This window comes from Macrobrachium rosenbergii, chromosome 47 (assembly GCF_040412425.1).
Source record: "Macrobrachium rosenbergii isolate ZJJX-2024 chromosome 47, ASM4041242v1, whole genome shotgun sequence".
Classification (NCBI taxonomy): domain Eukaryota; kingdom Metazoa; phylum Arthropoda; class Malacostraca; order Decapoda; family Palaemonidae; genus Macrobrachium; species Macrobrachium rosenbergii.
The window spans coordinates 48,355,580-48,370,828 of NC_089787.1; the positions used below are offsets into that span (position 1 = coordinate 48,355,580).

Genomic DNA, 15,249 nt, shown 5'->3' on the forward strand with positions numbered 1-15,249 from the left:
CTAGAAAACGGGATTCTTATTGCATCCGTGCATGGAGCTTGCTTGCAGAAGATGGATTCAGGCTGCTCTTGTAGAAGTCCAACACATGGCTAGTGAAGTGACCTTGCACTCCGTTGTCAGGGAATGGAGTAAGAGTGTGTCACGGCATGGCGTCGTCCCCTTGATTCTCGCAGCGAGCACAGGGCAGCAAACAGCCAGCACAAAGGTCATAGGGAGATAGGTCGCATAGTTAAGACTAAATAAGGGTCAGCCTAGCAGCCCATTTACTATCATGAACTGTCCTTGTGCCCTAACTGCTTTCTGCCCCCCAGTATTGTCGATTTTGAGGTAGGACGCCTACATTCTGTTCCCCCTAGCGCAGGTCTCCTCCAGCTGCTATGAAATTTGACTTCCTAGCTAACTGGCTGGAGAGACAAATTTCTAAATATGTAAGAGCTCCCCCCTTTAAGAAGGCATTCACTCCCTTTTGGGCATGAAGGCCTGTTGCTAAGTAAGTTATTCGTCTCAACTAGTCAGTTCCCTTACTTAAATGCAACGCAGCTAACTAAAATGACCTACCTCACTAACTAACTACAGCAGAGCCTAACACTATACAAAGGTATCTACAGACTTCTGCTGGCTGTCTCTGATGACAGGGAGCTTTATTCCTAGGCAAAGGGGTACATAGAAAAAATGTGTCTTGTTGTCATGGCACTAACTTAAATGACATTGACTTAACTAAATGCAGTTATTTACAGATTACACAATTCTTTACGGGCTATCACATGCAATATTTTCAGACATGAGCAACCTGAAGGGTTAATTATGCTAAGTGGTCAGGAGTATACCAGCTTGAGTATTGGACAGTTTTATCTTGAGGTTTATTAATGGTTAGTACTAAAAGGTTGCCTTGGGTGTTAGGTTTTAGTCTATTTGGGCAGAGATCACGTCCGCTACCTCCTGTGGGTAGGTGCCAGGATCACTGAGATGGAAACAGCACTGTGCCAATGGGACACGAGTGCCAAGGAGAGCTTGTGGCTCTTATTGGTTAATTGGATCTTTTTTTGCCCTGTCTTCTTCTTTGGGTCTGCCAAGGTCTGGCTATGCCATTCCCAGGAGGTGACAAGGGCACTGACTCTGGGGAAAGGCCAGAGGTGCCGTCAGGAGCAGAATTAGAGGTAGCCCTAGGAGCTATAGGGAGGCTCCCTACTTTGGCTACTGCGACAACCGTCATAAGGGTAGAAACATCTTCTGCATCCCGGCCGGACAGTTCCTGGTCAACCAGAGAAGGTGTAGCATTAAGGTCTACCAGAAATTCATCCTTAGCAGACAAAGGTGATTGTGAATAAGAATCGTCAGGGACCGAGGGCTCACAGTTGGCAATACTGTAATCAGTTCGTGAATTTGGGCAGATCTCCTGTAGGAGGGTCTGTGACATGATTGGGAGCTGGCACTGGCACTAACTCTGGGCCAGGCACAGAGGTTAAGGTTAGTGGAGGCTCAACGTCTGAGACAGACAAAACATGGCACTGCTCAGGGCTCTCAAGTGGCACTGGCAGAGATTTGGGGTCAGGTGTGCCTGACAAGGTCAGTGTACCTGAGGTAGTGTGAGATAGAGATTCCTGTCTTAGGTGGAGGGCAGAGCCTCTTGGAATAGTTCTGTTTGTGGTGTCCAGAGCACTTTGCTTGCTAGGAAACCCTAGCCAATTCATGGAGTACACTGTTATGTTACAGGTCTTACAGTTACAGTGGTACTTGGTTCTGGCAGATTCCCTTCGTAGTGAGGGAGGAAACTTTTGGTGGCCATCCTTTTGTGAAGAGTGAGGACTGTCCCTGGAGTTGCACAGAGAGAGTGCCCCTTCTGTTGACCACTTCAGTGAGCAGAAGGTACTGCCTGTCACAGTGGCTGTGTCCTGCTCAGGGGATTTTGGAATTAAGGCCTCCCTAGTGGAGGTAGCTAGGCAACAGAATGGCGTAGGGGAAGGACATCCCTAGAGGAGGTCTCGTCCCAACAAGAACTCTACTCCGTGCCTGATTTTGCTCACCGCAGCAATACAGTGAGGTTGCATGCCCCAAGGGGTTGTCACCTGAACCTTGACTGTGGGAATGGTCTTTGTCTGCTCTTCTATCCATGTCATCGTCCACCTGGTCTTTTTGTCTACAGTGGCACTGGCTGGCACTCGGGCCTGGTCAATCGGGCAAATATCTGAGCCAGTGTCTACCATAACTGGCAGGTTCACTGGTAGGTTAGAGCCATCCAGAGGTGCCACTGAGACGGACTGAGTCCACACCCGCTCAGGGTGAGACATATCGGGCAGCACGACCGCGGAGGTAGTGGCCCTGATCAGATTTATGTGCTTGGTAGAATGGATATGTTTTGAGCAACCACAATATCTGGCAGTGTAGTGCCCTGCAGTTCCACAGTCTCTGCAGATGCCCTCTGAATGGGCTGATTTCCCTATGGTGACTGTCAGTGGAGAAGATTGAGTGGTTGTGGATGAAAAAGAGTTCTTGGAGTCCTTTTGAGGGTGCTGCTGGTTAGCTCCTTTCTTACCACTGCACTCAGATTCAGGGTGCCCAACTCTCTTGCAGAAATTGCATGTGGGTGGCTTGGCAGGGAGTCCATTCTTCAAACGAGCTGATCCCGAGAGAAGACCGGGTGGCACTATATGCTGGTGAGATGTGCTGTGAGACTGGTTAAAGGTCTCCCAGTCGTTGGCCACATGACAAGCTTCTGTGAGTGTTTTAGGTTGTGTGTCGTTGAGGTGCACAGCGAGTTGTCCAGGAACACACTGGAAGAAAGCCTCCAGCATGATCCAGTTGAACAAGTCCTGGAACTCTGTGCACACCATTGCGTCAAGCCAGCATTATCTGATTGAGTCTTATGATAGGCTGATTCAATCCAGGCACAACCAACTTCCTCTCCCGGGTGATCTCGTACGCTTTGGTGATCACTCGTTGAACATCTACCATGTTCCCTCTGTTACCCTTATGCATTGAGTGGAGGGCGGTTTTGGCTTTGCCGTCCATGTGCTTGGCAAGCAGTTTAGCCCTCTCCATCTTGGTGGTGGAGTAGTTCTCGAAGAGTGCTTCTACTTCCTCCAACCACGCCTCGGGCTCGTCCTCCGTCCATTTAGTAATCAGAGAATGAATGCTAGATATTGGAGCACTGGGTGCAGCAGGTGTGGGGTTGGAAGCTTGTTGGGCAACTACGGCTTTGGCACTTTCTTTTTGAGCCTTCTCCAGCTCCAGCTTCTTTTTCTTGAGAGCTTTGAGAGGTAGTTCACTCCTCTTGAGAGCAAGGTCTCATGCTGCCGTAGCTTCTTCGTACTCCCTCAGATCTTCTCTTCCACCTCTTTCCAGCTGTTCTTTCACCCACTGGGTGAGTGCCTGTCCTGTGTAACCTACATCCTTGCCCATGTTCATGAGGGCTTGGTTCTAGTCTTTTAGGACGTCTAGGGGGAAGGGGTCTTTGACAGTGGGGAAGTGTCCTGTAACTTGGTGGCACTTTGTTGGAATGGCACTTTCTCAGTAAGATGGCACTGTGGCTGAGTGTGCGGTGCAGAGGTCACACTGATGTAGCAATCCTGAAGGAGCAATGATCCTTATGCACGGATATGCTGATGAAGTGGAGCGATCCTGAAGGAGCAATGATCCTTATGGGCAGATACGCTGTCATTAGCACTCTGTAACTCAGGCACAGGTGCAGTGGCTTTTATGTGAGGACTATGTATCTAGGTGGCACTAGGGTGCCTGTGTGTTCCAGGGACCAACACTAAGTGGCAGCACAACTAAATTGCACTGAAGGAAATGGCAGTCTGCCCGAGGCAGAGCGTGAACAATGAGTAAAAGGGAAAGTGAAAGGTAAGCGCTTCAGTAACCTAGTCGTTGGCATTGCCTCATTTAGTGGCACTGTGGAAGGGGAAACCCTTTGGCTTGCACTCGAGGGTGGCTAGCTGCTCCCTGGCATGAGGAAGGGAAGTCTGCTTCCTGACATGAGGACAGGAAGGTTTTGGGGTTGCACTCAATGTGCAATATGGTGCTTGAGGTATACGCAAGTCTTGGATAAGGAAAACCTACTCATGCACGACAGTTAATAACTGTTATTAATTGGTTGTATGTTCTTTCTTTGAAACGCACAAGAGCTCACTCCGCTGGCTGAAGCGCTTGATATGAAAATAGTATTGGAGACAAGTACTATGAACATGGACACGTGTACAAGTTCGGGCACTATGTGTGAATGAGTAAAAGGGAAGAATTGATGGGGATTTAAAAGATCAAGTTTTGGGTATAAATGGAAAAAAGGTTATTGCACTGGACTTTATGAATTAATGAGTTTATTCTCCAATACTCGCTTGTTATTATTACTATGCCCTTATTAACATTCTTTGGTGAGGATGTAAAAATATTAAAGTTTTCTCTCTCTCTCTCTCTCTCTCTCTCTCTCTCTCTCTCTCTCTCTCTCTCTCTCTCTCTCTCTCTCTCTCTCTCTCTCTCTCTCTGATAGCCTATTTGTATGCGAATGTACTCATTGCTTTATTTAATTCACTCTAATTCATTCTTACAATAATTTACTTTGAACAATTATGCTTAGTTACTTTTTAAAATTTACTTTTGGAATTTATGTAATTTAATACCTAGCTCCCATCATGACAAGCTAAATGGTGGAAAGGGTTTTCAATTTACTATCAAAATATTTTTGTTAGGTTTTACATTAGGGTGTGAAAAGGAATGTTACAGTAAACCCCCTGTATTCGCGGGGGATGCGTACCACACCAGCCTGCAAATAGCTAAAATCCACAAATACTTAGAACCCTTCCAAAAACACTTAGAACTGCCTATTTTGATAGTTCAAACACACAAAAAAAGAACTAAAAATGCTTATACAGGTATTATCCTATTTACGATGGGGTTAGGTTCCAAAAAACCCATCATTTGTTGGAAAAAACGTATCTTGTATATAGCCTAGCCTACACCATAGAGTCTATAAAGTATACTCTATACATACACGGTATAGTAATTATTAATATCAGCTTATTCTGGAGGTTCATGCAGAGTGACTTATGATAATTCAATATAAAGGGAAACTGAATAACAAGCAAGAATTAGCTTAACCCTTAAATGCCGACTGGACGTATTTTTCGTTGACAAAAATTGTCTGTCGGGTGCCAAGTAGACGTAAAATACGTCGACTACAAAAAATTTTTTAAATATTTTCGGAAAAATACTTATAGGCCTCGTTTGCGAAAAATTTTAAATCACATGCCTTGAGGGATGCTGGGAGTTCATGGATCACGCTGTTGTTTTGTTTACAAGCGTGACCCAGCTGCACATGCGCGAATTTCTTTCTTATCCCAAAAGAAAGCATCAGCTAACTCTGCTGAAAATCTCAGAAATTCTTTAGTCACTGTGTCGTAATTTTTGCACAGTTTTCTATTAGCCTTTACATAAAGTTTTATATATGAAAATGTGCACAATTTCATGTAGAATACAACAAAAATAACCCATGGTTGTAGCTTTTATCAATTTTGACATATTTTCATATAAATCACGATAAGTGCCAAAATTTCAACCTTGATCGACTTTTGACTCGACTGAAATGGTTGAAAAATGCAGTTAGCTAAAACTCTTACATTCTAGTAATATTCAATCATTTACCTTAATTTTGCAACAAACGAGAAGTCTCTAGCACAATATTTCGATTTATGGTGAATTTTTGAAAAAAAACGTTTTCCTTACGTGACGTAACTCTGCTGAAAATCTCAGAAATTCTTTAGTCACTGTGTCGTAATTTTTGCACAGTTTTCTATTAGCCTTTACATAAAGTTTTATATATGAAAATGTGCACAATTTCATGTAGAATACAACAAAAAATAACCCATGGTTGTAGCTTTTATCAATTTTGACATATTTTCATATAAATCACGATAAGTGCCAAAATTTCAACCTTCGGTCGACTTTGACTCGACCGAAATGGTCGAAAAATGCAGTTGTAAGCTAAAACTCTTACATTCTAGTAATATTCAATCATTTACCTTAATTTTGCAACAAACGAGAAGTCTCTAGCACAATATTTCGATTTATGGTGAATTTTTGAAAAAAACGTTTTCCTTACGTACGCGTGCTAACTCTGCTGAAAATCTCAGAAATTCTTTAGTCACTTTGTTGTAATTTTTGCACTGTTTTCTATTAGCAGTTACATAAAGTTTTATATATGAAAATGTGTGCAATTTCATGTCGAATACAACAAAAAATAACTCATGGTTGTAGCTTTTATCAATTTTGACATATTTTCATATAAATCACGATAAGTGCCAAAATTTCAACCTTCGGTCAACTTTGACTCGACCGAAATGGTCGAAAAATGCAATTGTAAGCTAAACCTCTTACATTCTAGTAATATTCAATCATTTACCTTCATTTTGCAACAAATTGGAAGTCTCTTGCACAATATTTTGATTTATGGTGAATTTTTGAAAAAACTTTTTCCTTACATCTGAGCTAACTCTGCTGAAAATCTTGTAAGAGCCTGACGCTGTCTCTTCCAAACATGTGTGTGTTCGTGTGTTCGTCGTCCATCGGAGTGGACAAGACAACTGGAAAGGATCCCAGCAATATAAATAATTACAGACCAGTTTCTTTAACAACCTGGTTATGCAAATTGTTAGAGAAAATCGTAAATGCTCGACTAACGTGGCACGTTCGAGAAAATAAAATTTTGACTCCCACTCAGTTCGGGTCACAGTGCAACAGATCTACATTAGATTCTCTCTCTAACTTGGAAGACCATATACGTAGAGATTTGGAACGAAAACAAATTACTGTAGCTGTCTTTTTTGACATTCAAAAAGCATACAATACTACATGGAGGTATGCTATATTAAAAACTTCACACAAACAACAACTTCCGTGGACATTTACTTAGGTTTATCCAAAACTTTTTGACAAATTGAAGTTTTGAGGTGAGAATTGATAATGTTCTTTCCAGAACATTTCCACTTGAGGAGTGGTGTTCCACAGGGGAGTGACCTTAGTGGCTTACTGTTTACTCTAAAAATTAATGATATCAATAATAATATACCTATTGGAATTAAAAGTAACCTGTATATTGATGAGTTTGCCATATGTTATTCAGAATCTTGAATAAAACATGCAGAATGAATCGTTAATAAAAGCATAATAAGAATAGATGAATGGGCCTCATATGTAGGCTTTAAATTTTCCATAGACAAAACTCAAGCAATCATGTTTTATAAAAATAGAAAGTGGAAAAAATGAAGAAGTAGATTTCAGAATTGGAAACCATAGTATACTAATTGGCCAAACAGCAAAATTTTGTGATGAATATTCAATACTCTTTTGAACTGGAAAGTCCACATAACATAAGTAAAATCAAAAGGTAAAAGAGCATTATAACCTAATTAAAAACTATCGAACACTACTTGGGGAGCTGATAGACATACCCTTACTCTTCTGTTTAAAGCAACAGTGCTGTCTATCATTGATTATGGAAGCGAAGAATGTGGCTCAGCATCGAATGCGGAGCTGAAAATGTTGGACCCTGTTCACATTGAAGGCCTTAGGACATGCTCAGGAGCCTTCAGATCATCACCAAAGTCATCTTTACAAGTTAAATGTGGTGATATCTCTCTCTCTCTCTCTCTCTCTCTCTCTCTCTCTCTCTCTCTCTCTCTCTCTCTCTCTCTCTCTCTCTAGAGAGCTAGTAACAATGAAAAGTGCTCTAAGAATTCAGACAGCTGATTCCTCAACAAAAAAATTATTTGAATCAAGAATTGTAATTATAAATAACCATCCACCACCTTTCCCAATTAGAGCTAGAAGATTGTTTGAGTCCTTGAAAATAAATATACTAGTTCCTTTAATAGTAAAATCACCTCATCCTTGTACAATGAATAAAATGAGAATTTGTACACACCTGAAATATTTATCAAAAAGTTACTCATATGCACCAGAATACCATAGACAACATACAGTAGAGCATATAAGCTGAAAAGGTCCACATTATGCAGTATATACAGATGGATCTAAATCAGAGCACAAAGTGGGATATGCTGCAGCCAAAGAAGTTAGTGAAAGAGTGGAAGACTAGAGCAGGTATGTGGAATGTTGGTACTCTAACAGGAAGACTGAGGGAGATAGTAGATGTGATGGAGAGGAGGAGGATAGATTTCTTGTGTGTGCAGGAGACTGGGTGGAAAGGGAGTGGAACTAGAGAGATAGGAAATGGGTAGTAAGCTTTATTACAGTGGGTCACGAGAGGGAAGAAATGGAGCTGGAATTATACTAAGTAACAACTGGAAGGAAAAAGTGGTAGAAGTAAAGAGAGTAAATGATAGGCTTTTAAAGATTCCAGTAATAATAGGGGACAAAGTGGTAAATATAGTATCAGCACATGCTCCTCAGATAGGGTGCCAAGAGCAAGAGAAAGAATTATTTAGACAAGAGTTTGAGGCTGTCATTAGAACAGTGAGGGAGGAAGAGAAACTAATAATAGGAGCTGATATGAATGACAGGGTGAGAAAGAGAAGAGATGGGTGTAAGGAGGTACACAGAGGCCATTGGAATTAGAAATGAAGATGGGGATTATATATTGGAGATGGCTCAGAGTTTTGAATTGGCGTGTATGAACCCATGGTTTCAGAAGTTAGATAAGTACTTGATAACGTATGAAAGTGGAGGAGTGCAAAGCCAAATAGATTACATCCTGGTTAGGGGAGCTGACAAAAGCAATGTGACGAACTGCAAAGTGATCTTGGGAGAAGCATGTGTTAACATAGGTTGGTGGTGGTAGATTTGAAAATGAGAGGGAAGAAACCTTAAAAGAGAAAGAGGAGATCAAGAATTAAGATTTGGGAACTTAAAGGAGAAAAGGGGGAGCAGTTTAGGAGGACTGTGAGAGAGAGATGGAAGGAAAGGGGGAACATAGAAGTTGGGCAGGGTAACAGAATTGAAAATATGTAACCAGACATGAGAGAAATATGTGTAGGGGAAGCAGAGGAACAAGTGGGGAGAACCAGCGGATATGGAGTGTCGAGAGGAGAAAAGTGGTGGTGGAATGGGGAGTTGCAGGAATCAATTAAAAGAAAATCAAAAGCATTTAAGGACTGGAAAGTAAGGCATGCACAGGGTGCAGAGGAACAGTACAGAGAAGAGGAAAGAGATGTGAGAAGGAGGGTAGGTATGGCTATTGGAAGGGTGGCAGAGCAGTTTAATGAAAGACTAGGAACAAGAGAAGGAGAAAAGGATATCTGTAAGATTTCAAACTTGAGGAAAAGGCAGAGACAGGATTTAGGTAAACTGGGTGTCATCAAGGATAGAGATGGAAATATATTGTATAGAGATGAAGACATTAAGAAGAGATGGAGAGAGTATTTTGAACAACTTTTAAATACTGAAAATGAGAGAGAGGAGATGGGGGAAGCACAGAGGGTGGAGGGACCAGTGATGGAAATACAGGATAGAGAAGTGAAGAGAGCAAATAAGTAAAATGAAAAATGGTAAAGCACCAGGTCCATCAGCATACCAAATTGAAATTATCAAATTACTAGGTACAGAGGGGGAGAAGTGGATGCTGGATTTATTAAAAACTATATAGGAAGAGGAAGAAATGCCAAGGGACTGGGAGGAGAGTCTAATGGTACTGTATATATATATATATATACAAGCAGAAGGGAGATGTCATGGTAACTACAGAGGAATTAAACTAACAGAGCATGGATTGAAAGTTTTAGAGAGGATACTGGATGAGAGATTGAGAGAAATTGTAAAGGTCGGGAGACAGCAATATGGATTCATAAGAGGAAGAGGGATGGTGGATGCCATCTTCATAGTAAGACAGCTACGGGAAAAGAGGCTAGAGGGAACCAGGAGCTTTATTGTGCATTTATAGACCTGGAGAAAGCATAAGATAGAATCCCAAGAGAAATGATGTTTTGGTATTTGAGGAAGAGGAAAGCCCCAGAAAAGTTGGTTAGGCTGGTTGAGATGATATATCAGAGAATGAGCACAAAAGTAATAACAGCAGTTGGGGAAACAGAAAACTTTGAAGTTAGTGTTTGATTACACCAGGGGTCAGCATTAAGCCCATTTTTGTTTGTGCTGGTCAAGGATGTGTTGAGTGAAGAGATCAGGAATGAAGTGCTGTGGGAGTAGTTGTGCGCTGATGATCTGGTGATTACTGCTGTAGATGAGGAGGACTTACAGAGAAGGGTTGGAGAGTGGCAGGAGTCTTTAGAGAGGGGTGGCTTAAAGGTGAATGTGAATAAAACAGAGGTTTTAGTGAGCAGTAGGGAAGATAGAGACAGAATATTAATACAAGAAAGAAGAGGCTTGATAATAAAACAGGTGGAAAAGTTTAAATACTTAGAATCTACTTTAAGCCAAGAGGGAGGATTTGGGGCTGAAGTGGACAGTAGGATAAAAGTGGTGTGGGCAAAGTGGAGAGATGTAGCTGGAGTTGTGTGTGATAAGAAAATGCCAGTCAAGCTAAAAGTCAAGATCTATAGCACAGTGATTAGACCAGTGTTAATGTATGGATCAGAAACATTGGCTCTAAGAAGAAAAGGGGAAGTAAAGCTTGAGAGAACAGAGATGAGAATGCTGAGGTGGATTATGGGAATATTGCTGCTTGAGAGATTGGAAAATGATGAAATATGAAGAGCAGGCTTAGTAAAGATAACAGAGGTGATAAGAGAGTCACGATTGAGATGGTATGGGCATGTGTTAAGGATGGATGATGAGGAGGAAGTGAAGAGGGCTTGGGAAGAACCTGTTAGAGGAAGAAGATCGAGAGGGAGACAGAGAATTAGATGGCGAGATAAAGTGAAGGAAGATATGGTGAGAAGAGGCAGGGGAGAAGGCGCATCAAGCAACTGACCCCTTAATGTAAGGATAACAGTGGGAAAGAAGAAGATCCCAAGACAAAACTTATCAGTTCTGTCTTCCTAATAATGCTTCATTATTCACAGCAGAATTGTGTGCAATTACATCAGCTGTAAAAATAATTAAAGAAACATTCACTTGAGAAACACTATAGAGGCTATTCAGAATTACAAATAAAAAAATAATATTGTACAACAAATTAAATAATTTCTCCATGAGTTATATAATAATGGGAAAAACGTAGAAATATGCTGGATCCCTGCCCATGTAGGGTTCAAAGGAAATGAAGAGGCAGATAAAGCAGCCAAAGAAGCAACCCACATGACAAGATCAAGTGTAAATATCTCTGTTACTGATTGTGTAACACACACAAAGATGGGTATCATAAATAAATGGCAATATATATGGAATGAAGAACCTGAAAATAATAAATTAAAACAAATGAAACCTAAAGTTAAAATATGGAGTTCATCATATCAGAGAGAGAGAGAGAGAGAGAGAGAGACATGCACAAGTAATTCTGACATGTCTCAGAATAGGCCATACTTGTCTGACACATGGACACTTAATGAGCACCCCATGTGGCCTGGCTCCCAAATGCTCAGAGTGCAAGGTGATAATAACGGTCAGAAATGTGTTATGTGAGTGTCCAAAGTATGACCAACAGCGACTGTCAACTTTTGTCAGAATCTTTTACATTTTCAGTAGTTCCAATTTTGTTGTTCATGAGGAACTGTTATTTAATTATTAAAATATAAAAAGTAAATAATAAAAACATGAAAACCCTTATAGCATTTGTCGAATTTAAATTTTTTTAGATAATACTTAACTTATTATGAATTTTGATATACCTTTTTAGTGTGGAAGCATGAGTAAATGTATTTGTTTTGTGTATGTGTTGCAGTATAAGAACATGTGCCTATGTGCAGTTTTTAATTTAATTTTAATTCATTCATCATTGTACTGAATGACCTATTGGGTTCCAGTGCTTGGCCTCAGGCCTAGACCTGGTATTTTATTCTAATCCTTCGGGCCAGCCCTATGAGAGCTGAAAGTCAGCTCATTGGTCTGGTTAAACTACTTTAATACTGCTACTACGACATGGCTGGGAGTTATACAGTTTTGTGATCGTTTATATACAGGCAGTCCCTGGTTTACGAAGGGGGTTCCATTTTTCCGCTGTGTCGTAAACCGAAAAATCGTCGAAAATTGTCAAAAATCCTAAGAAAACCTTATTTTTAATGCTTTGGGTGTATTGAAAACAATGTAAACTGCATTTTTATTGAGCTTTTCATAAAAAAACCTCCAAATTTTGATTATTCTGCCATTTTGGAGCCATATTTCTTCTGTTGGATCGGCGTACAACGCGTCGTAACCCCGGAACATGCGTCGTAAACTGGGAAATAATTTCTGATGAATATATTTTTAAAGCCGGACCCGTCGTAAACTGGGGACTGCCTGTATATAATAAGAATAATTTTCCATTACTGGGATAGGCACTATGCTAAGCCCTCTGGAGTTTTATGCAGTTGCGAATCCTCTTGTTATCTGTGTGTGATTAAAGTTAAGAATAAAAGTAATTTTTGGTAAGTGCAACAGAAGTCTTGAAAATATTTTTTCTGAAATGTAAATAATGCTGTTTCTTTTAGGTCTATATGGTGATACTGTTGTCAGGATGTTGACTGTTCAGTATCGAATGAACTCCTTGATAATGGACTGGGCATCATCTGCCCTTTATGATGACAGACTGACAGCCCATTCCTCAGTAGCAAACCACTTATTAAGTCAGTTAAAGGATGTTATGACCAATGATGATACAGGTAAGCTTTAAAGCATCTTTGAAACAGTTCTTGGTACATGAAAAATAATGGTAGGAAGAGAAATTTATTGGCATTCTGTGAATATAAAAATACACTAAACATTTCAAAAATGCATGGTGAACTTAACAAATCGTAGAGAGGGATCTACTTTTCCTGCCAGTATCCATTGTCCTATACATTATCTTTACCTTTTGTTGTCTTGCCTAGTATATAATGCACATGTATTACTCTGAACACATTTGTGTTTTTTATAACTGACTTTTGAGAAGCCCCAACACACTTTTATGACCCCTGTGTGAGACGTTAATGCAGCCTTTTGTATAAGGTTGCTTTACCACAGTAGATTTTCATTTTGTAAAAATGAATCAGCATTGTTAAAGTGGCTAACAAGGTCAGTGGTCATGAGCCCCACATGTACCAGTACATTTTACATAGTACAACTGGGGTTCCGTTCTGATGTCACATCGTAAGCCGAAAACCGCCGTAAGCTGAAAAGACAAGAAAAATTAGAAATAAAGTTTTGACAGGCTTACTTTTAATCTTCTTGGTATATAGCATGATGCTGTTTGATGTTTTACATTCTGATGTTGTGTGCATCCAAAAATTTCATATTGGAGCTCCACTGGTGGTTCTGGAATGTAAAAATTTACAATAACTAGTATTACAAAGTACTGTACTGTACAGTCTTGTATGCAATAAGTAGAGTACAGGTATACAACAGTAAAATACATTTTGTTATACATACACTAAATGTCAAATACAGGTATACAGTACTGTAATTTTACGAAAGAATATAAAAATGAAAAAAAGTGAATTCCATACCTTTATTTTAAATTGTCGTGTTACTTAACCCTGTAAAAATGTTGGTGTGGCCACATGATTCAGGGGATTCTGGAATGTAAAAATTTACTATTGGTACAGTATGCTGTAGTGTACAGTCCTAATACATTATTACAGTAAGGCTAGGTTGTAGGAGATGGAGATGTGCATGTGTAGGGGGCCTGTAATGATAAGGATAAAATTATACAGGGTATGTGTACAGTACTGTACTGTACTGTATCAGCATTTTATAAACCAATGTACAGTAGTACAAAAATGTATAAAAATAAAAAAAAGGTGAAGAATTCCTTACTTAATTTAGGTGATTTTTAAAGATGTTGGCTAGGATGAGGGAGCTCTAGTAAAGGCCAGTACAGTATACAGTAAAGGTGATGGGCAGTCTGGAACGATATAGAATAAAGTACTACAGTATAAATATTACAATACTGTATTTTATAAAATGTACTGAACTGTACATATAACAATTTATGACTTTAAAAAATTCCTTACCTTTCAGTGATTTGAAAGATGTAGGCTAGATGAGGGAGTACAGTTACAGTAGAGGTCAGAGTAAAGGTGCTTGGCAGTCTGCAATGATAATGTAATTATAAAAATTAGAATAAAGTACTGTACAGTATAAAATATTACAGCATTTTGTAAAATGTATAACAATTTATAAAAAAAGTTAATTCCTTGCCTAATTCTAGTGGTTGGCTTGCTTACTGGGGTGGGCATTTGTTACAGTAGATGAGAATGGATGGGCTATGATGTGGAATCTGCAGGTGCTGGGAAGTCTGGAATGATAAAGATAAAAATGATACAGTACAGTGACTAATAAATACTGTACGTTATGTTCTGTAAGTATTATAACACTGTTTGAAACAATGTATAAAAATAAAAAAAAGTTAAGAATTCCTTACCTGATGGACATGAAAGGGGTAGAGATACTAGTTCAGGTGAATTTGGCTTTTAGGAGGGGACCACTGTCATATCTGGAATGATAAAAGATAAAAATGATTGCACAGTACAGTACTATAGGGTACTATTGTACAGAGGTATGCAATAAACTATAAATATTATAATTTTACAAAATGATTACAATTTTATAAAATGATTTAAAAGAAAAAAAAGTTAAGAATTCCTTACGTGACGAAGCTGGAGAGGGACAGGTTCAGGTGATTTGGGCTGAGAGGAGGCAATAACATCTAGATCTGGAATGATAATGATAAAATTATGTAAAGTTATAATACATACTACAGTACAGGTGGGTGTACTGTGCACTCCTAAAATTTATAACAATTTATAAAACAAAAAAAAAGTGAAGAATTCCTTACCTAATGGAGCTGGCGAAGGTTCAGGTGATGGATCTTGGAAACCCATAAAGGGTTCAGTGGAGTCCAGGTTGTCATCAATATCAAAGGGGAAATCTGGAATAATACATAATGAAAAAAATTAGGTTATACAGTACAAACAATTTACAGCAGGAAAACAAATGAAAAAGTTAAGATGGAGCTGGAGAGGCTGCTGGGGAGGGTACAGGTACAGGATTCAGGGGAATCTGGATTGGGCATCACTTCTGCAGTGATGAAAATAAAAATTACTGGGTTATACTTTGTACAGTACTGTACATATGTACGCTAACAGTTTATAAAATTTATTACAATTTATAACATTTTATAATACAGTAGTGAAAAAAAGTTCTGAATTCCTTACCTGGATTAGGAATGAC

At 39.6% G+C, this 15,249-nt stretch overlaps 1 protein-coding gene across 2 annotated transcripts in view; it reads left to right on the forward strand.

Annotated features, from left to right (window-relative positions):
- The window catches only part of LOC136830834 (DNA-binding protein SMUBP-2-like), a 713,243-nt gene that overhangs the window by 275,466 nt on the left and 422,528 nt on the right, over nt 1–15,249 (forward strand). For both annotated transcript variants that reach the window (XM_067090812.1, XM_067090810.1), the window contains exon 11: nt 12,531–12,701. In XM_067090812.1, coding sequence (XP_066946913.1) covers nt 12,531–12,701 — 171 coding nt within the window. The remainder of the gene's footprint in view (nt 1–12,530; nt 12,702–15,249) is intronic.